Here is a 24,222-nt window from a genome sequence, read left to right on the forward strand (position 1 = left end):
GGTGCGTCCTCATTCTCTGCAAAGTCCAGCCCATATCTAGTTAGACAGATGTCTCCTAGAGCCTTTCTGAGAAAAAACTGCTCACAGCCCACTGGCCAGTTCCTCAAGGCCTGGTGAAGGCAGAGGGTGCCTCTTCCCAGCATCCCTGTCAAAGTCCCTGTGTTTGGGAGCCTGAGCTCCTTTCCTGGGCTCTGGGTGGCTGAGTCCTTGCTTTGAGGCCTCTTTCCTGTGTCAACCACACAAGGTGGCCCCAATTACCTGGGGCCATCTGGACACATTCCCTGGGCAGGTGGTTAGAAGCATAGGTCCTGGACCCACCCCGGAGTCCTGGGCACAGGAACAGACTGTGGACTCCTGTGTGAAGTCTGTTCCCGGGGCTCGGTGTCTCCTGCAGTCTGATGGTCAGTTACGTGGAGGAAACGGGCAGTGGGGCTGTCCAGGCTGAGAGCCTGGAGACCTCCAGCGCCTGCAGGAAACCCCATCTCCATAGTGCACATTCCCGATACTCTCGTGGCCTCAGGGGGCATCGGGGGTTAAGCTGAAGGACCCGATGGCTTCCGGTGGCCCTGGCCCAGCTGCTCTGTCTGCTCAGGAAATGCTGCAGCATGAGGCCGTCCAGAGGAATGTTGGGCTTTGCCAGATGTCGCAGTGGCCTTCGTGTGGCAGCTGCTCCAGATGTGGAAAGGTCACAGGGCTGCTGGCTGTGGGCTCGCGCCGGGCAGGGCCAGGCTGCCTGAGAGGGTTTGCCGCGGGGCTGCCCTGGGCTCCCAGCCCTCCCTGCGGTGGTGCAGCCAGCGTTCTGTTCATGCCCGTCTCTGCTGTCGGCCCGCAGGCTTCATCATCTACTTTGGCTACGGCCTGTGGCACAGCGAGGAGGCGTCCCTGGATGCTGACCAAGCAAGGACTCCTGACGGCAACTTGGACCAGTGCAAGTGACGCACAGCCCCGCCCCCCGGAAGTGGCAGCAGCTCCGAGGGACGCCCCCAGAGGACCGGGAGGCACCCCACCCTCCCCACCAGTGCAACAGAAACCACCTGCATCCACACCCTCACTGCAGCTGACGGTGCAATTACTTGAACTGCAGCCCCAGCCCACCCTCGGCTCTGCAGCCGGCTCTCCAGGTCCTGGTCACCTCCAGACAGCTGCTTGGCTGGGGCCACTAGGCTGCAGCTGGCCACTGTGTCTCCTCACTTCTCTGAACAAAGCAGTTCCTCCCCTATCAGCTCAGCCCGGATCTGCCACAGCCTCAGGCAGAACGGAGGTCACCTTGTCTCCTTATCTTGGGAACCAGGCCTTCCTCCCCAGGGACTGTTCTGGGATTGAAATTGTGCATACTCCAAACTTTGGCAGCCATCTTCCCGCTCAGCCCCAGACACACAGCAATCAAGCCAGATGAGTACCACAAAACAGTGTGTCCCCAGCAGCTCCCCACCCTCAGAGCCAAACGACAGTAGTGCGCTTAAAAAGGAAAATCAGGCCTGTTGTCCTCCCGTTGCGTTCAGATGGATCATTAGGGCTGGACCTCGCCTGCCCCTCAGCTTCTCAGGGCTTTGCTCTGACACCGTGACTGGCTGGTCAGCGGGGCTGAGGGCAGCTGGTTCCTCTCAAATGAGGAAGAAGGGATCGCTCCCATTAGGGCCTACTCTGCTTACGCATGTGTGTGCACACGTATGTAAACCAGGGACCTTCTTCAGCTCATGGCCTCCAGGCCTGGGCCAGTTCTTGCTGCTCCTGCCGTCTTCTCTGACTGGCTGTGTCCTGAGTAACTGGAACATGAGACTGTATCTGCAGGACTGGCCTCACGACAGCCGAGTTAGAAGCATGTTTCCTGTGAGTCGCCACCGTTCACTCAGTCTTGCCCTCCCATGCTTTGGAGCCAGTCTGGTGGCTCTTGTAAAGTTCTCAAGGCTGGTGGCAGCTCAGTCTGGGTTTAGGGCATGTTGGGGTCATGCGTTTCTGGCCCTGACATGAGCTGTCTGGCCTCTCTGTGACGTGATGAAATTGAAATCAATCCGCAGTCCATGAAATTGTGACTCACTCCCCCAGATTAAGTTAGGGCATAACATTAACATGGAAATGGCCACGTCATCACCCCTGTGGCTGGTGTATTGCTGAGATGTGTGGTTTGTAGGGGAGATGATTTCCAGGCATATTGCTGGCCCTTTTGTGTATCCGTCATCTGGATGCTTCGTACCCCATGCCTCCACGAGAGGGACAGACCCGAGCATCCTCCCTACCCCCATAGCTACACTGCACTCCACCCCGGCCTGTCTTGCCCGGGTCGGGGCCTGCGGCCAACACCATTTCACGCACAGTCCTTGTCGATGGAAGCCAGAGGAAACCTGAACGTGGGTGGAGCGTTCCGTTGAGTCTGCTTCAGGAGAGGCGACAGAAGGCCCATGCTGATGGGGGAGGGAAAGGGAGGCAGGCATTTTGGACGCCAGGGGAATGGAAATGTTGCTTTCAAAACTTAAGTTTCCTGTCCATTTCTTCCTAGTCTGGCCTTTGACACAAATCTGGTAGAAGCCTGATAAATGGAGGGCACTTGTGCCCTCCCTGTGCCCCCAGAAGATTCTCGGAGAGAAGTGCAAGAATTTGTGAACACGCCAGTGGAGGGCAGGTGGGCAGCCATGGGCTGGGCCTCCATATCAGGCCTGCTCACCTTGCTGGGAGCTTTATTCTGATGTCATTTCGAATGTTCCCGAGGGAGCATCAAGAGCCCAAAGCTCCGATTTCCAAAGAGAGGCATTGACATATATGTATATTGGTGCTGTAACATATTTTGATAAATACTAACTTATTTTGTTGGGGTTTTGCTTGTCTCTTGTCTTAGGACCTGGTAGTTATTTGCTTGATTTTTTTTTTTCCTGTTATTTTCTACATAAGCAAAGAGAACTCGAGGGATAGACAGTCTCCAAGAAAAGTGAAGTGGTCGGAGAGAATTGCTTTTTTTTCTTCTTCTTTTTCTCTGGTTTTTCTTTCTGGCTGAAGTTTCTGTGAAGACAGCACCCAATAGACTATTTAGAGGTGACATTTGACATTTCAGTGGGCGCCATGAATCATTCTGTAGATGTTGGAGGTGTGTCTCCCCTGCTCCGAGTCTCACCGTGAGGGCTCGCTGACAGCTGGGAGTCTGTGGCCTTCTTCACGCAGAGGCCTTAAAGCTCGATGCGGAAGCTCACCTAGGCTCGGCAGGGATGGGACCCCCCGCACCCCCTCCTTAGAGGACGGGCTTCCTGGTTAGGAAAGGACACGTGGAGGTGCCTTGCATCATAGTTCACTGGTCACCGTGCTTTTATGAGTAGTTTTTTGTGCAGTTGCCAGGGGTTTTCTCTGCTGTGTGCAAGGGGAGTAATTTAAGCAATGGTGTCTGCAGTAAGCCTCACAATTTTAATAGACTTTTTTCTTATCACATCCCTCATTTCTTTCCCTGAAATAAAAATACAAGCGAAAATATTGATAGTTTCACATCTCTTAGTTCCCTTGCCCAAACAAGAATATTCTTAGTTCTGCTGGCCAGGATTTTCCTACATAGAACTTACACATTACTAGAGGCACACCCACCAAGGGAGTATTGTGTCTACTTTTAGCTGTACACCAGCCACAAATAAATACCCTCATTGGGAAGACCCATTTGTGATGGGTAAACATCCCTTCCTGTCTCCCACAACCCCTGTGACTGCCCTGCATATGTTCATGACCTCTGAAGGCCCAAATTCATGAAGCAGCAAACCCAGCGGATCCCCAGGCCCCTGCCTCAGGACCTCTGCTGAAGAGGGGGATGAAGAGGGTCTCCAGGGAGGCAGCAGGGGCCTTGGTGGCTGGCTCAGGAGCCGGCTTATAGGAGGGCAGCTCTGCAGTGGGGAGGAGCAGCGTCTGGAGGAGACCAGGCCTCTGCATGCCACCCCCCACTCTACTTACCATCCCTGCTCACACCCCCTTGGCCAAGGCTTTGTGCAGCGGATTTATTTTTCCAAATGAGGAGGACAGAGTGATAGATGCATTTTCCCCAGGCTGTCTCAGAAAGGTCGCTAAATGTATACTGTTGTCAGAATTGCTGAGATCTCCCCCTACTTCTGGTTTTTGCAGTAGCAAAAACTCTCTCCCCACTGCAACTTCTTTCATCTCTCTCAGGCAACCAGCTACTGGTCCCTTGTGCTGACTCTAGCACAGTGGCCAAGAGCCGATACGAAGCCAGGGGTGACCGCAGGATGGTGGGGTCAGTGGGCTTCTCCACCTATCCCAGTTACCAAGGCCCTGACGCGCTCCCTCCTGCACCGTCAGCACATCCATGTGTGCAGCTGGAAGGGTGCATGGCCTGCCCACCTTTGTCCAGACGGGTGGAAATCTGATGATGCCAGCTCCTCCCTGCCGTGCCCCTGCCGCGAGCAGGCATTGTGAACTGGCTGGTGTTTGCAGTCCCACGTGGTGTGGCCTCCAGCGCAACCCATGGTGGAGACTGGAGACAGAGCAATGAGTCCTGGTGGGGGGCACATGGACATGCCCCACAGGGGCCTCACCCAGGCTTATAGGCAAGGTCCTGGGCACTGCATGACGCAGCACTCACTGCTAAAGCAAGCCCGCCTGGCTCTGTGCCACGGCCCCTCTTCTGATTCACACGTCCCATTTTTACGCAGACCTTTCCTTCTTAATAAAAGCTGACAGTTCTGTTGGCACCCAAGAACCCACACCATGAAGACAGGGAGTGCGGGGCCTTTGTGCCCAACCCCAGCACAGCTGTGTCCTGGGGTGCGTGAGAGGCATGTTCGTGTCTGTGCGCTGGTGGTCTCCTGACAGTTCCGAGGACGGGGAAGTTGCTGGATGGCGGGGGTGCGAGGCTCATATGTGGAACTGATGCAGAGTTCGCCTGCAGACGGATCTGGATATATGTTACGTATAATCGTTATGTGTAATTTAAGATATATCTGTTTGCCATCGTCATAAGATTATATATAAGACTCTTAAGGGAGAGGGAGATGTACATTCTGCCAGGCTCCTGTGGACTTTGAGTCATGAAATTGATTCCTGTTGATCCAGTGGTGCGCGAAGCTACACTCCATGTGTCATCACGCTTATGACTCCTAATGGATTTTTAAGGCAAAAAATGCCAGCCGACTCCATCTTCACCCCTCGATTCCTCGAGTCCAGCCTTTCTGTGCCAGTGCATCCCTGAGCCACAATGCTCTTGCCATCGGGACCCGGCTGGGCCTGGAGTCTCGGGGCACAGTTACCATGGAGCCCTCCTGGGTCATTCTACAAATGTGCTGAGTGCCAGCTGAAAACCCCACAGGAGATGGAGTGCCTTGGCCAAGCTTAAAGAGAAGATTTTCTCAGGGTATTTATTAGTGTGTCCAGCAGGGTCAGGAAGCAGGGATGGAAAGATGCATTCAGACTGTTAATTTATTAACAAGGCAAATGGTTTTGTGTTTCTTGATGACAAACTATTACGTTTGGGACTTATTTTCCCATTTGAGAAGTTATAATATATATTTAAGATAAGTTTCCTGCTTCAGTTGTGCCTTTCAGCTTCAACGAGTTTAAGGAGCACTAAGGGTAATGATACCAATGAGGGTTGGTTTATTATCAAACCTGAATAGCTGTGGTTTCTCCGGTAAATGTTTTCTTCTACTGAACATGGAGCCATTATTAAGAGTTGTGTGTTTTTTATTATGTACATTTGTATATTTTTTTGCTTGTTTGATGTTCTATTTTTCTAATAGTTTTCTTAGAGTTTCTTAAAGTTGTGATACTAGATTTAGATTCCGATGCTAACTGCAAATCAGGTTGGTCTCTGCTGGGTCTCTCCTGCTTTTATTTTACTTTAAGGACAAGTGTAGTTGTCCACCACTTTTCAAAAAATGTGAAACTGCCCTGCCTCCCCTTTTTGCTAACAACCCTGTGTACATTGACAACTTCTTTTATGTTGTAAAAATCAAACTATTTTGTGGTACATTATCTCACGCTTCCGCAAATTCTAATAAATTCTGTGGCTTCCATGTGCACGGCGTGATCTCAAGAATCCTGGCGGGTCTCTGCTGGGACCCAGGCGTGGGTCCAGATCCTGCTCTGCTTCCCCACAGCCCATGACTTTAGTCCCATCTTCTCTTTCCTGTAGCCATTTGGGGAAAATCCTTATTCCAACAATTTAAGCCTCAACCAGAGAATCCCTTGAGCCCCCATTTTGGATGCTCTGATACTGTCTGCATATTTGGCTTTGGGGCCACAGATGTCTTCCTTCCAACCAAGCTGTTGGGGTAAAGCAGCTCAGGCTGTCAGTTGTCAGGCATTTGCTGAAAGACTTGGTCTCCGGCAACAAAACGCCCTTGCCCACTGCCACCCCAGCCTGTGCTGGCCTGTGCACACACACCATCCTGTTAGAGGGAGCAGAGTGTATGCAGGGCAGAGGGGCTGTGGGGGAGTGTAGCTGTCCTGGTAATGGTTACTATCTCACTCCCTCAATTCCCTTGAGAAAGGATCCTTTTTTTTTTTTTTTTTTTTTGCATTGGAGGCAAATGTAGTCAAGCGGGCCTTAATTCCCAGACAGTAAAAGGCAGGGATTCACAGCGGCTCCACCAGAAGATCCGCTGCCCGGAAGATAAGGTTTGACCTTTGAGTTTTGTCAGCTGATGGATGGTGCTGAAAGCAGATACCCAGGGAGCTGTGCAGAGGGGAGAGCAGGTGAGCTGCTCTCCCGGCCCCAGAGTGCCTGTGATCTGGAATGTGTGATGAGCATCTGCACCTGAGAGCATCATGCACATTTCATGTTCCTTGGCCACACAGAAAGCCAGACCACAGAGCTTGCGCGGTGGGGAAGCAAGACTGTGCAGCGTGCCCCTGGGACCCAGGGTGGGCGTGGTCTCTGGCCCAGTGTAATTGCTGCAGGTGGTTCTTCTGATGCAGAATCTGATTCACAAAAGGGGCTAGCTTCGCAAAGCAGCCCAGAGAGCCTGATAGATTCCAGAATTGGGAAATAAGCACGGGACATGCCTTATTCCTGGATTTTTGTATGTGTCCTGTAGAAAGGCGACCTCTGGTCCCTAAGGATGACTTTGAGCCAAGTGCAAGGTGGACCCTAGTTCCTGCAGCGCCACACTGCCACCTAGTGGCTACTGCTTGGTGCCACACAGGCAGCTTGAAAAGGCCATGCCAAGTCTTTCAGCAGTTTCTTCGAAAACCCTGACCGGTGGCTCCTCAAGGCCCCGTGGGGCGATGCCAGGCCGGAGGCTTGAGGGGCACCACCTGGAGAAAGTTTTCCATTGCACAGTTTGGTTATGAAGCACCTCTGGTCATTCAAAAGCTGCCCCCAAACGGCATTCGCAGCAACAAGGAAGCCTGTGGAGCCGTGGCCTGGGGTGCTATCCTGGCTTCCAACCAAGCTTTCAGCCCAGCCCTTACACCACACAGACCTGGGCAGGGTCTGAGGCTGCAGCGGGGAGGGCTGGAACCAACTACAGAGAATCAATCCCATCAACCCCTGTTCAAAGGGAACACCAGTTTTACCAAATGAACCCTGTCCACTCAGCCATAAATACAGCCATTTAGAAAACACAATGCGAGGAGAAGTCTTCAGGAATGAAACAGGCAATATGTTTGCAGATGAGGAGAACAGCTTTTCAGCTCTTGGTGTGGCCAAGCACTTAATCCCAGTGGATTTGGGACAGTGGGGAAGAAAAAGCTGTGCTGGGTGGGACTTTGCCATGGATGCTTTTAAATTCTACACCTTAAAACAATGCACCTGAGTGCCAGCCAATTCAGAACCGCTGTTCTCACAGTGCAGGAGGAGGGACGAAGCCCAGTGCCTGCCACGTGAATTTGGCGGTGCAGTCATGCCAACAGCAGAGCCAACAGCTGTGTGGCAGGGGCTCTCTTCGTGTCTGTGGTATGAGTGCCTTACAGGGAGAAGGCATGGGCACCCAGGAGGTCTGTACACATTCAAGGGACAGGGCCACCTGAGCTCAGAGCTGCAGGGCATCCCGACCCTGCCTGGCGCCGGCACTGGAAGAAACTTCCCGACTTAGTGAGCGAGGAAGATTGGCCTGCATTACGCTGCAGTGAGAGTGACCCACACCTGGCCATCAGAAACACCAGATGCTGTCTTGGTTTTATTTTATGAGGTTTGGGGCAAGAAGTTTGAGATGCAGACTGGCTCACAAAAACGTATTTAGCAAATTTAAGTGAATTGACATGCTCTGTCTTAACCACCAGAATGCCTTACCAGCCTTTGGGATTTTGGGGTGTGTGTGTGTGTGTGTGTGTGTGTGTGTGTGTGTGTGTATTTAAGCATTTGACAGACTCACGTGGGCAGGATCCTCACCGCTTGGTGGTCATGGACGAGGTGACGGTGCAATCCCAGTCATTGCCCGAAGCATACACACTGGTGCAGCAATGGCTTTGAGACCATCCTTCAACTCCAGTCGCAGGTGGAAAGCTGTCCAACCATTTGGTTTCCACCCGTGCTTAACTCCATAACTCTTTTCTTGCTAGGGGGATACAAGTCTCCCACGCAGGGAGAGCCAAGCTCTCAAGGCTCCTTGGCACGGAGGAGGTCAGTGAGTGAGTTGACTTCCAGAGTCTCTTCTGCCTACTGCAAATTAGCCATGGATGGGGCCACCATTCTCCACGGACAGTGGAAAGCTGGCTCTAATCTCACCTCCTGCTCATGTGGGTGGCTGCCACCCATCTGCTCCTTTGTTATGTGGAGGTGCTGCCACCTGCCTTGTTTACCGCATAAGGTGGGTAAGGACAAGGGGAGGGGGTCATTAGGAAAGTGAAGGGTGCTCAAGACACCCCAGAAGAAACAAACGGGTTAGGACACGTGGCCAGGTAGGTTATTAATAACTAGATTGCCACCGATACCCTGGGAGGCCTGGATGACCCAGAGGCGGCCCTGGCATGTTCCCTGTGAGGTCCCAAAGTGAATTGTGTGTCGTCTACAAAGGGTCTGCCGTTCAGTACCTGTTCAGGAGGGACTCGCTGATCTCCCTAAGATAGCTGCCACTCCCACACACCCTGCAAAACCACCACAGGGAACCTGTGAACCCAGCTCTCTCCCTTGTGACCTGTGCCAGGCACCTACCTGTGGGACACTCTGAGGTCCAGCTGTCTAAACCGGCTGCAGCCCAAACTGAAGGCCGTCGGGATGGAGGGAGCAAGCACTTTCAGGTCGAAATGAATGAAGGACCTTTTGTGTTCTTTCCAGCCAACTCCAGCGCACCCCAGCCTTGCAGAGCAGAGGCACTGAGCTCCCACGTCCAGGGGAGGGGCTGCTCAAGCCTCCAGGCTGGAAGGGTGGGCACAGGGACCTGGGACCTGCTGAGTCAGGGGAGAGGGGGGGTCTCTGAACTTCTCGCATGGACAATCACCCAATCCCAGCACACACAGAAAAGGGGTCCAGCCTGCAAACGCCACCCCACACCTTGCCTCCCTGCCTGGGATCCCCAGCCTGAGAGGGACGGGACTCCAGTTAAATCAAGTAGATATGACAGAAAGTCCCTCAAGTTTATTTCAATAGGCTTTAGAGTTAAACACAAATATGCAACACAAACTGTAGGGGCAGGAAAAGGGATGTTGTGACCCCATTCATTCAACCAATCACTGCCAGGGCTACCCCCACTCCCATCCGTTCTGACATCCAGCCAGAACCTTGTCCCAGCATGTGACGGGCAGGGGCGGGGGTGGGGGGCAGGCCGCCCATGCATCCCCCAAATACCACGAAGAGACAGGTGGTATCTGGTGGGTCTGTCTGAGGCAGGTGCAGAGGCTGCAGCATCCGAACATGGAAACGTCGCTCCAGCCTGGAAGGGGACAGAGGCAGACACCACGTGGAGAGAAATCTGAATTCTGATGGTGTGGGGGGTGGAAGAATCGAGGAGGAGGCACAGCAGCTGCTGCCCCATGTGTTTCTGGAGCAGTGATGGCTCAGATGAGGAGCCATACACGATGGGTGTCCGTAACAAAAGAAAAAAAAAAAAAGAAAACACAAAGCCAGGGCCATGTGGAAATTAGCTCAAGCACCCAAGGTCAGGGTGGGTTAGGGTAAAGCTCTCACCAAAGTCCACCTAATGAGGAATTACTTAGTGCTAACAATGCTACAACTCCGACCACAGCAGCCTAACACACTGTACCACGTTCTAGCATCACACGGAAGTCGGTATTGCTGTGTAACTGCGTTTAGCAGGTGCGGCTATGTAAGCGGTTCCTAATTCGGGCAGCTAGGCTGTAACCGAATGTGTGTTTGCAGGTTGTGCCTGCTACAAGAATAAATGATTGTGTACTTAGTCAATGTGGCATGATCTACTCTAATGGAATGCCCAACTCAATATCACAGTATCATGCAGAGCCACTAAAGCAAAGATAAATGGTGGCACTTCCATGTGGATTTACTGTGTACGTCCCCAGAAGAAGCAAGACCCTTGGAGGTTTGCTGGAGATGTACCCGAGGCCCGGAAGCCCAGCTTGGACTCATGCTAGGGCCAGGGACCATGTCTGCCTTCATGTTGGCCACACGTGTGCTGAGTAGGCGTGCCCTGGGCAAGCCGACTCTGTCCGCTGGCTGTTTCTTCCCCGCTCCATGGCTCTGGCCCCTGCAGGATCCCCTCATGGTTCTTCTCCCCTTGGGCACACTAAAAGACAGGCCTGTGCTCAGGACAATTTTGGGGGGGGTCTCAGGGAGAAAGTACAGGGTCTTTGTCGCATACAGGAAACAAGAGCATCATCATCATCACCATATCTGTTAAAACTACTTCTTCCTTTTGTGTATCATGCTCCTAATCTTCCACACCACTACATGAGTACTGTTCATATCCTAATTCTACCATTTTAGAGACAGATGCCAGTCCAGGAGCTGGCGCCCCCTGGCTGGCTGTTTCACTGAGCTCCTCTGTTTGGGAGAACCTTCTGGGTCTAAGATGGGCGCACGGTCAGCAGCAGCGTTGCCTGATCATCCAGCAGGAAGTGGAAGTGGGTTTCTGGGTGGTCGTGTGATGATCTAGCACAGCTCAGAACTGGTCCCCCGGGGACAGAAATGGTGTTTTTTTTTTCTGGAAGCCCCTGCCAGAACCCCTGAGCCATCTCAGTGTGCACTGAAGGGGTTGAGTTGTAGAACCAAACTGAAGTGGGGGCTGCTATGAAACGGGGGCCTGAGGGTCCTATTTCAACGAGTTGATCATTTACAGCATCGCATCAGAGTGAACCACATGGAAAGCTGGAGTGATGTTCCCCCTCTGTGCCTGGTCAAAATACAGACCCCAGCAGCAATTTCCTTCATGAGGATGGAGCGCGAATGGGCGCGGTCATCTCCAAGGTCATCCTCACTCTCACTCAAAGGTTTTCCGGAGGGTGCAACATGTTTTCCGGAGGGTGCAACATGTTTTCCGGAGGGTGCAACAATAGCTTAATGACCGAGTCTGAGATGCCATTTAGGAAAAAAGCAAAACTGTGTTTACAAGACTGTTAGAGATGAGTCACTGTCATGAGAAACATCTGCAAAACTGTTAAACCCCTCAGGGTTTCCCACCGCTCTCCCTTATCCGCTCATGACAGGAGTCTCAATAATTAAAACTTGCAAATGGAATAATAGTGATCTCGCATCATGTTGACTAAGAAGCTGATGGTTCCAAAGGCAGTTACCGTTCACAAATAGCTGGTGTTCGTGTTAAAGAGAGTACCACTTGGTGGTGAGTTGAAAGGCGCTTCTTCTCTTGTATCTTTTTTATTTTTTTTTCCTTTTTCTATTTTGGGTAGAAATATTCCTGGGAGGCTAGATAGAAATGCATTTTCATTTCCCAATAATTCTTAGGCACAAGTTAGAAAACTGCTGACCTTCACTAAAATATGTCAGCACTTCATATTATAAAAAATGAAATTCAGAACCGCAGCATGTGTATATACGTATATCTAAATATACACACATATCGGTGCAGTACACAATGATTATTCAATGTATATTGAAAACTGAGCTTTTTGTAACTAACCTGAAATTCTGCAGTGAAAGTTCATTGCTCAAGAACAATTGCAAGTGTCTTTCTTTTGGCTCTAACTATGGTAAAACGTTTGCACATCAGACTTTACCATTTACACGTTCCGAAGTGCTGACACCGGGACAGTCTTACACGGGGATCAGAGGAGGACGCGCCTAGGATGCATTCGCAGCTACTGAGCATGCGCACAGGGCCAGCTCCGGCGGCACCGGGTCGGTGCTCCCTCGGGGTGGAGACTGGAGGACGAGAAGCCGGAGCTCCCGCAGGCCGCGTAGTGGCGTCATCTGGGTGTCGTGCTGACTCTGGCGGGAGAGGAGGGCCCCGAGGAGGAGCCGCGGTAAACGGGAGATGTGGGCGAGAGTTTAATCGGGCTGGTCGGGTCCCCAGTTTGGAGCTTCCAAAGCAGCTCTTCGTTGGTTCGGCTCAATCTCTTCTTCTCCTGGGTTTCCTTCTCAACATATTCCTGGAGGTTGGCATTTTCCTCCGACAGTTGTCTGCGTGGGCACAGTGACAAAACAAGTAGCAATCATGCTAGTGGACACTGAACCTGAGGTCACGACAATGGGTGCAGGACAAAGGGAGGAGGCCATGATGCCCTCAGGGAGAACAGGGACCAGGGCGACCCAGTGACCAAGAACTCTGGTGGAGTCATGATTTCCATTTAGCCCAGTGACACATCTGTTCCCAAAGCCTCTCTGGCCAACACCCATCATCTCACAGGCCCTCTGCCTGGTCAGGGGAGGCACTGGCTGTCCACTGGACAGAGCAAAGGCCAGCGACTGAAAGGAGGGAAGTGGAGAGCTGGAGTGGGTGTGCTGCCAGGAGGCTCCGAAAGGAGAGACAGCCGCGGAGCTGGCAATTGACAATGACAACAGCACGAAAGCAGCGACAAGCCGCAGCCCTTCCTGAGCCTGCCAGGAAGCTGGGGGTGCCTTCTCCTGGCCTCCCCGCCCTAGGCTTGTGCCTCCACGACAGCAGCCGTCCTCCCCTGATGGAAATGCTGTTCTAGCGGTCTGTGTCTGCCTGCTAGACTGGGAGCTCCGGAGGACAGAGGCCAAGGCTCTGTCTGCATGCTGAATCCCCAGCATCCAGCTGGTGCCAGGCACATAACAGATGCTCAGTTAATGTTTGCTGATAAAGACTGGTGGGTGAAAAAATGAATCTAAGTTGCTTGTTTTGTTGCATTTTTGAAGAATGACAGCACGTTTGAGGAACTGACAGGAATAAGTACATATGCATTTTAAAGCTGGACAGACTGAGGTCCAGAAAAATCACCTCTGTTGGATAAAGTCTGCACTTGCTCTGCAGACAAGGGCACCTTTGCAGCTTCCGGAGCAAAGGGAGACTGCTGCCCCCAGCACAGCCTTTCCTATGTGCCTCTGAGGTGAGAACAAAATGCCTGCACTAGGGGCTTAGTTATGGGGGCAATGGCTGTGTGTCCATTCGTGCATGTGTGCAAGAGCATATGTATGAGAATGTACATGTGAGAAGCATGTACATGTGAGGATAAGCGTGCACGAGTGTGCAAATATGAGGGCATATGAATAGGTGTGAGGATTGTATGAGTGTATGTATGAGGTGTATGTGTGGCATAAGTGTTGAAGTGAGTGTGCATGAGTGGGGACGGTAACCAAGTGTGTGTGAGCGAGCATGCAGTGTGTGCATATGCACGAGTTATGTGTGCAAGGGTAACACACCACGGGTGAATGCTGAGGAGCCTAGTTGAGCGGGCAAGGGTTTGGGCCTGGGTCTTACTGATATGGCTCAGCCCGCACCGAAGAGCGGCTGAGGAAGCCAAAACCCTGCTCTCTCTGCACACTGCGCTGCGTGAGGGAGGAGCCTGAACACCCTTCCTTGAAAGCTGGGGCACCTCAGAGCGGGGCCCCACAGGGACAGGCAAGACCTGGATGGAAATTGTGAATTTCTGGAAGTTGGGGTATCAACCAATGGTGGCTCTCTTTTTGGCCTGGGAACACCCAGCTGGCCCTCCTCTCCTAATCTCTTCCCAAAATAAGCCCCTTCCCCTCCCAGTGCTGCAGGAGGACCCTGCCGCACACTTTTGCTGATTCACTCATGTCTCCCAAGGTGGGGCCCATTGATATGTGGCCAGGAATAGGCAAGATGGCCACAGGGGCATGTTCTTGTTCTTCAGGTCTTGGGGGAAACAGCAAGAAACTGCGGGGAAAGACTCACAGCCCAGAGTGAGGGAAACTGGATGTTGCAACAAAAAGCAGCTCAAGAGGAAAGCCACTTTGCAGGTGACACCCAGCCCACCTACCTGGTGACAACTGTGTTTTGGTCAATCCTTGCTTTGAGGTCTTCATTCTGCTGTTGGAGAACCTGGATCTTTTCTTCTAGGATAATGTTCTTTTCTGCCTATAAAGGAAACAGTGTTTAAGAGGTTCTAGCAAGGCCCTAAAATGGGAAGTAAACCAGTCCCCTCAGCTCTGGGCATTGGAGGATTATCAAGAACAGCATTTTGCAAATACCAGTTTGCAATGTATTAGTGGGTTGTAAAATCAGGTCAGAGGAATGTGACTAGCATTTCTTCTTTACACGAAACAGAATAGAAAACGCCCATGTGCACCGTATGTAGCAAATTTCAGGTATTTTTGTTTTATATATATTATGTGTGAGTGTGTGTGTGTGTTTCTGATGTAAAATGTATTTCTTATAGTGAGTGTCCCCAGGGCCTTGCCATTGTCAGAGATAAACCATGAATACCACTAGGACCTCGTTTGACTATTGGGTCTCATGGTTCTTCTCAAAGGGTCAACCACACCGTAGCAGCATCCCTGGCCAGCCGTGCGTGCATGACACGACATCCTGAATCAATGGAGGGAGGAAATCTAAATAACATAAGCACGCTTTTTCCTTTACAGGCTACGGGCAGCCAGGAATGCAAAGCCCAAGAGCAGCTGGGTACATTCCCCAAATCCCATCATGCCATGGCTGTTACTCCCCAGCAATTGATGCTTTCCCTCTGTTAGCATGTCCCTGAGGGCCTGAGACCTGGCTGAAGTACAGTTCGATTCTAAGACCACTTTAGAAATAAATTCTTTTCTGAAAAGAATGTGACACGTTCACTGTTAATGTAGTTAATCTTTACAGAAAACGGTCCCTAGTCCATGAACAGGACTGAGGAATCCTAGTCCCAGGACTGGCCTCTGGCCCCCTCTTTAGCAAGGCACCTCACCCAGCCCTCAGTTTTGTTCCCAGGAGATGAAGTGATCAAGTAGGTTCTTTTTTGCCTGGAAAGGTTTCTGGGATGAGAAGCCATATGGGCAGGCGGAATGCCTGAAGCAGGGCTAAAATCAGCCAATAAACCGAGAGGTTTGCTGGTGACCCAATGCAAATGGCCAAGCCAGGAGCGGGAGGGAGGGTGGCTGCTCTCAGAGCGGCTGGTCCCCATACTGGCAAGGCTGCAAGGCAGGGTTCGGCTGCGGCAGGCGCTGTCCGGTAGCTCCCTGCCAGCCCTAGGCCTGGCCTGAGTTGGGAAGTCCTGAGCTGCTGGAGGGTGCAGAGTGGTCAGCATCGCCCAGAATCTTGGCGACAATCCAGCATCACCTGGTCTGCCCCCATTAACTGAGAAGCACCCGTGCAGCAAGAGATGTTTGCAAAAAGGGATGCTTCCAGAGAGAGAGGTGACGTGGCCACCAAATGCAATGGGTGGCCCTAGATCAGCCCCTGGTTTGGTTGTACAGATGCAAGGGACATTTCACAAATGGGGAGCTTTAAAAATTCGATGTTATGATCAGTTTCTGCCTGACATAGCAAGCTGAGGATATAAAACCCTTACACGGTACAGTACGTGTGTGTGCGTACGCGTGTGCGTGCAGACACTGCCTTACAGAGAAAACGTTCTGGAAAGCATAAGCATTGGTAGGAATATGATGCTATAATCTGCTTATTTTCTGTTTCTCTTATTTCATAATTTTCCACAGTACACGTATTTCCTTTTGATAGTATCAGAAGTTTATTTTTAAAGTAACAATAATAAAGGGAAAAAATAAAAATCTGAGATCCTGGGGCCAACTTCCAGATCAAGATGGGCTGCCCTTGGAAGGACGCTTCTCCTCCACTCCCTTTGCACACCTTTCTGGGACTCTAGCCGTGGCCGGGGGCTTGTGCCCCAGTGTAGGGGGTAAAATCCTGGGTGTTCTGTGCTCCCCTTTGCTAGCTCTGCAGGAGCCAGGCTGGTGGGCTGAGGTGGACGAGTGTGGGTGAGAGCAAGGACTCTGTTCTGGCCTGAATGTTTGTGTCCCCGAAAATTCCTATGGTGAAACCTAACCCCAAAGTGATGGTATTAGGAGGCAGAGCTTTGGGGAGGGGATTAGGTCGTGAGGGTGAGGCCCTGTGAAAGGGATTAAGACCCTTATAAAAAGGGCCCCAGGGAGATCGCTGGCCCCTTCTGCCTTGTGAGGACTCGAAGCACTGGGCCAGGACTCCTAGCTCCATCTCCGCATCTGTAAAGCGGCTGGAGGCGGCAGCTCCTCCACAGGCAGCTGTAGGAGTTAGAAGCAGGCTCGGGGAAAGTGCTCCGTGCAGTGCCTGGGCATTGGGGATGCTGCATTGTGCTGGGTCACCACACGTCCCCAAGAGAGGGCAAGGAGACAGCACGACTGTGGGAAAACCAAGGTGAAGCAGAAAGAGGCCGCCCATCAGAAAGGCTCCAGAGTTAGACAAGATAAGGCCACCTCCAAGATTCCTTATGAGAGCTCCTGGCTTCCTGGGAAAGGCCCGCGGTGGGATTTTCTGCGTAGGTGTAAGCAATGGGCAGGTAACAGACACACCTGGCTGAATACCATCAACGATGACCTCAGTGATGACAGCAGGAATGTCACGGAGGTTAGTTACTCTCCCGAGCAAACAGACCAACTCACCAGCTTTTCCAGCTCAAGAATCTTCTTTTCCTGCTCATGTATTTGTTGATTCTTCATCTCTAATACTTGCTTCAGACTCTTCATGTCTTCTTCCAAGTGCTGATAAGGAGCCAATGCAATCTACAGGGGCAGAGAGCCATGAGCTGTTGACCGAGGCTCCCGACAAAACCCAGTATTAACCCATGCCACGAATCCAGCTAAATCCATCCTCCTGGGACAAGCGCCCTGATGGCAATTGTGACACCAAAGAGAGAGGATGCTACAGCCTTCCCTGATGAAGTTTCCCACTGAGAACCCTCCTAAAATCCAGTTCTGTGGGGGAGCAGGTGAGACATGGCCATCGTCCACTGGAAAGTCTGACTCCAGAACTGCTGGGTGCTGCCAGCCTATGCTCAGCAGGGAGCTCATGGGGTAGAAAGAGTAAACCCAACACTGGCATTTAACATTCACCCGGAAGACTTGATTCACCAGGTAACTGGGACTCTTACAGGTCTCACCTATGCCCGTAAAGAGCCCATGCAGAGGAAATGAGCAAAGTGGTTTAAGAAGCAGAAAAGTCATTTTAGAAAAAGTCATGTTGGGGTAGTGCTGCTGGACATAACAAATTCAAATATAGTAGGTCCTGTTACATCCAAATTCAGATAAATGACATTTCACAAAATTCAGTATAAGTATTGCATGGGACAGACTTACACTCAAACATTTATCTGTAATTCAAATTACCTGGGTGTCCTGTATTTTATTTGGCAACCCTACGTTAGAGGGGAGGAGTTTTGCCAGCTTTTCCGGAAAAAATTCCCCTCAACCTGTTAACGCATGCTGCAGCCAAGGCTGCCCCACGTCAGCCTAAAAAGTTGCGGGAGAATGGGCTGGAAGGGGTGGCCGGGCCGGGGGAATGGGCTGGAAGGGGTGGCCGGGCCGGGGAATGGGCTGGAAGGGGTGGCCGGGCTGGGGGAATGGGCTGGAAGGGGTGGTCAGGCCAGGGTGTGGGTTTCCAGACCATGCTTATCACAGGAGCCCTGGGACTCCAGCTGGGGAATGCTGCGGAATTTGGCAAAAATAACACATAGCTGGAGAAACCCACAGCTGCTGTCTGTCTCAGGGGAGAGGTGCTGACAGGAATTGTTTACAAATCCAGGGGAGGCCGTGACCAGCTGTCACTTCAGCAGCGGATTCACAGAGAGGCTTTGTCTTGGGACCGGACTGCTGAGGGAGCCCTGCCGGCCTCGCTGGGGCGGGGTTCCTGCGGGGCTGGAAGCCTGGAATCCAGAAACTACCTCCAGCTGCTCCTCTGTGTTCTTCCTCAAGGCCTCTTCGAAGCGGCGGGCTCTGTCCCGCAGAGACTGGCTCTGGAAGGTCAGCGTGTCCACCTGGTCCTGCAAGTAATGATACAAGGAGTCCAGCTGGGGCCACTACAGACAGCAGCCACCACAGCCTGGGCAGCTGTGATCAGTGGGCCACCACTGTGCCCTAAGCACCCTCAGAGTGTTTCCCTGGGGGCTGGAGAAAGAGGTGCCAAAGGGGAACCCCCACAGCCACACGATGGAGGAGGGTGTCCCCCAGCGTCTGCCCTCGGCTCACTCCTCCTTGGTGCTTTGTCAGGAAGAGACCACAAAAGCACAGTGAGCCAGGGGGCGTTTCACAGCCTCTGATCCCACAGAGGCAGACAATCCTCAGAGAGAATCCTTAAGAGGTGCCTCTTGTCCAGGAGGCACCTCGCCCCTGGCTTAGGGAAGAGCCACGATGAACGTATTTGAAAGATGCATTCTCATTTAGGAAGCTCAATCCAGAGCCCGTCAAACCCTCCTTGACTTCTCTCTCTCCCTTGGAACCCCTCCCACATCACCAAACCTTCTCATCACCAAGTCCATAGTCAGGTCCTGCCATCCTGCCTCCTGAATGTCCCTAGAACCCACACACTCCCCTGAGCTCAGGCCACTCCGCTGGCTACTTTCTGGTACGATGCCTGTTCTTTTCTGAATGATCACTCCTTTGCCCTCACACTGTAGTGAGGCACTCTTTCTAATGTGCAAACCGGAACTGTCCTTCCCCTATCTCCTACCCCACTGCCCTCAAGCTGCAGTGCACACTCCCTAACACAGCATCCTCCCAGCCTCGCTGCCTCCCTTTCCTCTCGCGGCCAGCTCTCCTGCTGGCAGTGCCTTCCTCCAGCCAGCTCCCTCTCACTCCCACTTCACTCTGGCTCCCACACAGCCTTCCTGGCCTCAGGACTGGGTTGCATGTCCTTGATAGGAGCTGCCACGTAAGCCAAGTCCACACAGTCTCCTCCTCCCCGCTCAGACCCGCCCCGTGGCCAGACTGGTGCTCCCAGCCCTCAGCCTTCCCATGCCTGCCAGCTAGGCAGGCCGCTGGCCACTCTCCACCTGCAGGTTGAAGGAATACAAGCATGTCTATGGAGACACTGCACCCCTTCCCCAGCTCCCAGGGCAGATGCACCTGCACTGACCCTGCCCCACTCAGCTCCGGCCATGACTCTCAGGACCACAGGCTGGCAAAGAACAGCTGATGCTAAGGAGAGCTTCACCCTTCATGTCTCACTCATGCAGACCAGTACAAAGCTCTTTGCCCAGCACCATTTCCATAATATCAAAACACAGAAACTAGGGTCTCCCATTAACTCTTCTAAAAAAGTATATAGATATAGATACACACACAGAGAGAGAGAGAGAGAGAGAGAGGGAGAGAGAAAGAGAGAGAGACAGACAGAGAGACAGACAGAGATAGGGTCTCACTCTGTTGCCCAGGCTGGAGTGCAATGGTACAATCTCAGCTCACTGTAACCTCCACCTCCCAGGCTCAAGGGATCCAAGGGATCCTCCCATCTCAGCCTCCCAAGTAGCTGGGACTACAGGTGTGCACCACCACACCCAGCTAATGTTTGTATCTTTAGTACAGACAGGGTTTCACCATGTTGCCCAGGCTGGTCTTGAACTCCTGACCTCAAGTGATCCACCCGCCTCGGCCTCCCAGAGTGTTGGGATTACAGGCGTGAGCCACCATGCCCAGCCTCCTGTGAACTGTTCTGGCAAGAGAAATGGCCTCATCCACCAAATAATGGGAGGCGATATTGTGAATGCTAGTAAGTGTACACAGTGACACTAACGTGGGAAGCACTGGCTTGACTGCTTGCTTTCGTATGGTGGACGACCCTGGTCTGCAAACCTCCCTGAGTAGGTTCCTTTTCCTCTTTTTTTGTTCTCTTTTCTAGTTACTTCTTTTTTTTTTTTTTTTTTTTTTGAGACAGAGACTCACTCTGTCACCCAGGCTGGAGTGCGGTAGCTTGATATTGGCTCACTGCAACCTCCGCCTCCCAGGTTCAAGGGATTCTCGTACCTCAGCCTCCCAAGTAGCTGGGATTACAGGTGCCCGCCACCATGTCCAACTAATTTTTTTTGTATTTTTAGTAGAGACGGGGTTTCACCATGTTGGCCAGGCTGGTCTCAAACTCTGACCTTGTGTGATCCACCCGCCTCGGCCTCCCAAAGTGCTGGGATTACAGGCGTGAGCCACCGCGCCCAGCCCACATCTGACTAATTTTTTTTGTATTTTTAGTAGAGATGGGGTTTCACCATGTTGGCCAGGCTGGTCACGAACTCCTGACCTCAGGTGATCTGCCCCCCTCGGCTTCCCAAAGTGCTGGGATTACAGGCATGAGCCACTGCACCCAGCCTACTTCGATTTTATTTTTAAGAAATAAAAGTTCCCACAGTGCCATGAAATGCAAATGCCAGTGCACTGGGGCAGTACGCTGCAGGTGGGAGCTTGCAGGCCTATGAGCTGAAATGTTCATCGCAGCCCGGGCAGCCCCTCCAGGCCTGCAGCACAGGTCACCTGCTATACTGACTATAAAAATGACTCTCCCTCCGTGGCTCCTACACCAAACCTCCTCAGTGTTGCCAGAGAAAGCATTTCTTTTAAACCTCTTTCCCTCCATTAAAAAATAAAACAACAGCAAACTCTTCAGGCAATTACAACATAGGATGGATCTAAAATACCAAACTGATGTTTCTGCCTTATTCACCATTACTCAAAACATCTGCAGGGAGAGAACACGCTGCTGCAGCTAACTTGGGCTGGCTTCTTTATGTCATGCACAAAGACCCGGCTGATAGCCTGACCCAGTATGGGTCACTGGGGAGTCAACCGACATCATGACAATAACCACAATAAATGTAACAATGCTTGTTCTTATTACAATAGTCACAATAGCTGCCACTTATTAGCACTGACCTAAGCCAACCCAGGGCTAGGCACTTCTGACACGTTATTTTCCTTAACCTGTTCACACCTTGAGAAAAGTGCTGTCATCATCCTTAAAGAGTAAACTAAGGTTTACAGAGGCTACATAACTCTCCAAGATGTGAAAGCTAGTAAGAGCTAGCGCAGCGGGGATTTAAACAAACATTCAAATCTCTAACCACCAAACCTGTTTCTCCAGGTGCCTGCAGACCAAGGAGGTTGGCTTGAGCAATTCCACCCTCCTTGCACCAAATAACCTCCAGCCCAAACGGATTCTGCTGGACGGAGAGTCACAACGAACATATATATGCCCAGTTCAGGACCATCTGGTGTCAGTGGCAGGGCGCAGGCTCCCAGACGAGACAAAAACTCTCATTTCTTTGGGTTTGGGATTGGATGGGGTTTTTGTGATATCGCTGTATGGCTGTCACTTTCCTGATTTGTGTTCCTTTAAGGATAGTGCAACTATTGGTGCAGGATGTGTATACGAGGAAGGCAGTCTGGGGTTCATTGGTCAAGGGCAAACCACACGAGCACTGTGCAGGCAAAATACACTGGAGAGTGTGACCCTGGGTCTCTCCACAATCCTGGACTCTTGGCGGGGCAGGCTCAGTGCCATCTATGTTGCCAGAGGAAAGTGAGCCATCGAAGCAGCAGAATTCCTGCCTATGTATTACAGCTATGGGATTCACCTCCCACCATTTCCAGATGAGAGTGTGCCAACATTTAAAAAATAATTTTGCTGTGATTGGAATTGCTACACTTGGAAATGGAAGCAGGGCCCCCAGCGTCCCCCTGGCTTCCCAGGCAGCTCCTCCATGGGGCTGGCGGTTGTCAATGTCTTTTCACAGAAGCAGCTGCCTGGGTGTCTGTAAGGCAGGAAGGAAACACAGGTGATCTGGGACACCCTGCATTCTCTCCTTAGAGGCCTGCAGGACACCAGGCAGCTCCTCTGGCACCTGAGACCAGCGTTTCCTAAAGGTGACAGTGAGAGGCAGAGAAGGTGTTTTTCATCTCAGCCACCTCCAGGTAACTGCAGCCCCTTTTGTAAGTCTCAGAGCAGGTGAATTCTGACCTGCAAAACCCTCCTTGCACCATTTCCCCTGCCTAGAACACTCTCTTCCCCAAGTCCTCCTCTGGCGTTGAACATAGCTCAGTTCCTCCTGGGATACTCCAGACCACAGCAAGTGCAGAGTAATCTCTCTGAATGTCTGTAGCATTCACTAACTGTATTATTCATTTGGTGCAAGTATGTGTTACCTGTTGCCTGTTACTATTTGCATCACAGCTCTCCGAGTAGACAGCACATTTCTTCAGGGTAGTGAGTATGACTTATTTACCTTATATTCCAACGTTTAGTACAGGATTTAGTACACAGTAGGTGCTGAATGAATGTCTGTGGGTGCCAATAACAATGCTGCCATTATCTTGATATCAGGTAAGAAAATTAAAGAAATACTAACCTGCAATGACAGTCGCAGTTTTTCAAAATTTTCTTCCAATTCTTTCTTTTCAAGCTCATGAGTGGACGTCAATTCTGGAAAGAGGACATGAAACTGTTAAGTTGGTCTTTCTTTTGAAAAGGATGAAACAAGGCTCTTTTGGCAGACTAAGACCCGTGACTTCACGTAAATCAATGACTTCCGTAGAGCGGATTCAAGCCTACCGGGACTCCTCCACTGGTTTGAAAACGGGTTAGTATTTAGGAGAGAGAAAGAAAGAAGGGACTGGGGAAAGGGAGGGAAAAAGAGAAGATGGGGGCAGAGAGAGCACATATGAACACACACACAGCACACACTACCCACACACACACACGTCACACACCCATCACATACATACACCACACACACACACACCTACCACACACACATCTACCACACACATCACATACGCACATACCACACACTACACACACACACCTATGACACACAATCACATACACACCACATGCCATACACACACCTACCACACACATCACATATGCACACACCACACGCCACACACATATACACACTTACCACACACATCATACACACACCACATACCACACACATACACCTACCACACACATCACATACACATCACATACCACACACATACACCACACATCACATACACACACATCACATACCACACACACATACACACCTACCACACACATCACATACACATCACATACCACACACATACACACCTACCACACATCACATACACACACAGCACATGCCACACACACATCACATACACTACCTACAAGAGCACATATAATACACACCTTCCACATACATCACATACACATACCACATGCACACACCCCAATCACACACATACACATGCCACACCACACACAATTGCAAACACACTACATGCCACACATACACACCAATCACATACACTATATGCCACACATATATACACACCTATCACACACACCCCTGCACATACTCCCCCACATACATATACCACACACATTCCCCACACATACCACACACATCATGCCCCCCACACCCCCACATACACTGCACACATCCCACATACACATACATACCATATACAAACCTCCGCCACACACCCACTACACACACACCACACACATTCCTCCACATCCCCACTTATATACACTACACACACCACACACATATATACCACATGCACACCTACCACACACATATACAACACACACGCATAACACACCCACACACACCACTCACACCCTCATAGCCTGCCACGCTCGCACACCTCCAAATCCATACACATTTACCCAAACACACACACATGCCCTCCCCCCACATCCTTACAGCACCCACACCTTTGTAACAACACATACCCACCCCCCCACACCATACACCACATACACATACCACACACCACACACTCCCCATAAACACATCACACATATACACACACATGCACACTCACACACTGCACACACTATAAACACGGGCTCACATACCACACACACATCCACATCCCCATACCTCCCACCCACCCCACACACACACCTGCATCCCCCCATACCTCCCACCACACACACACACCTGCATCCCCCCATACCTCCCACCCCCCCACACACACCTGCATCCCCCCATACCTCCCACCAC

General features: G+C 51.5%; 2 protein-coding genes and 1 pseudogene across 8 annotated transcripts in view; 2 read left to right on the forward strand and 1 right to left on the reverse strand.

Annotated features, from left to right (window-relative positions):
* The window catches only part of SLC7A1 (solute carrier family 7 member 1), an 86,133-nt gene extending 80,136 nt beyond the window's left edge, over window positions 1–5,997 (forward strand). For all 4 annotated transcript variants that reach the window (XM_017848473.1, XM_017848474.1, XM_017848476.1 and 1 more), the window contains exon 13: window positions 833–5,997. In XM_017848473.1, coding sequence (XP_017703962.1) covers window positions 833–936 — 104 coding nt within the window. In that variant the 3' untranslated portion in view covers window positions 937–5,997. The remainder of the gene's footprint in view (window positions 1–832) is intronic.
* Window positions 3,720–6,000, forward strand: LOC108512917 (uncharacterized; annotated as a pseudogene). Its single transcript, XR_001880743.1, has one exon. The product of XR_001880743.1 is annotated as an uncharacterized LOC108512917 (transcript).
* A 3,482-nt stretch (window positions 6,001–9,482) lies between these two features.
* The window catches only part of MTUS2 (microtubule associated scaffold protein 2), a 472,062-nt gene continuing 457,322 nt past the window's right edge, over window positions 9,483–24,222 (reverse strand). For all 3 annotated transcript variants that reach the window (XM_017848470.1, XM_017848469.1, XM_017848471.1), the window contains 5 exons: window positions 22,585–22,658; window positions 18,139–18,237; window positions 16,862–16,981; window positions 14,257–14,354; window positions 9,483–12,472 (listed from right to left, as the gene is read on the reverse strand). In XM_017848470.1, the coding sequence (XP_017703959.1) occupies window positions 12,259–12,472; window positions 14,257–14,354; window positions 16,862–16,981; window positions 18,139–18,237; window positions 22,585–22,658 (605 nt within the window). In that variant the 3' untranslated portion in view covers window positions 9,483–12,258. The remainder of the gene's footprint in view (window positions 12,473–14,256; window positions 14,355–16,861; window positions 16,982–18,138; window positions 18,238–22,584; window positions 22,659–24,222) is intronic.

The sequence above is a fragment of the Rhinopithecus bieti genome, unplaced genomic scaffold (genome assembly GCF_001698545.2).
Source record: "Rhinopithecus bieti isolate Rb0 unplaced genomic scaffold, ASM169854v2 scaffold_28547, whole genome shotgun sequence".
NCBI classification, from domain to species: domain Eukaryota; kingdom Metazoa; phylum Chordata; class Mammalia; order Primates; family Cercopithecidae; genus Rhinopithecus; species Rhinopithecus bieti.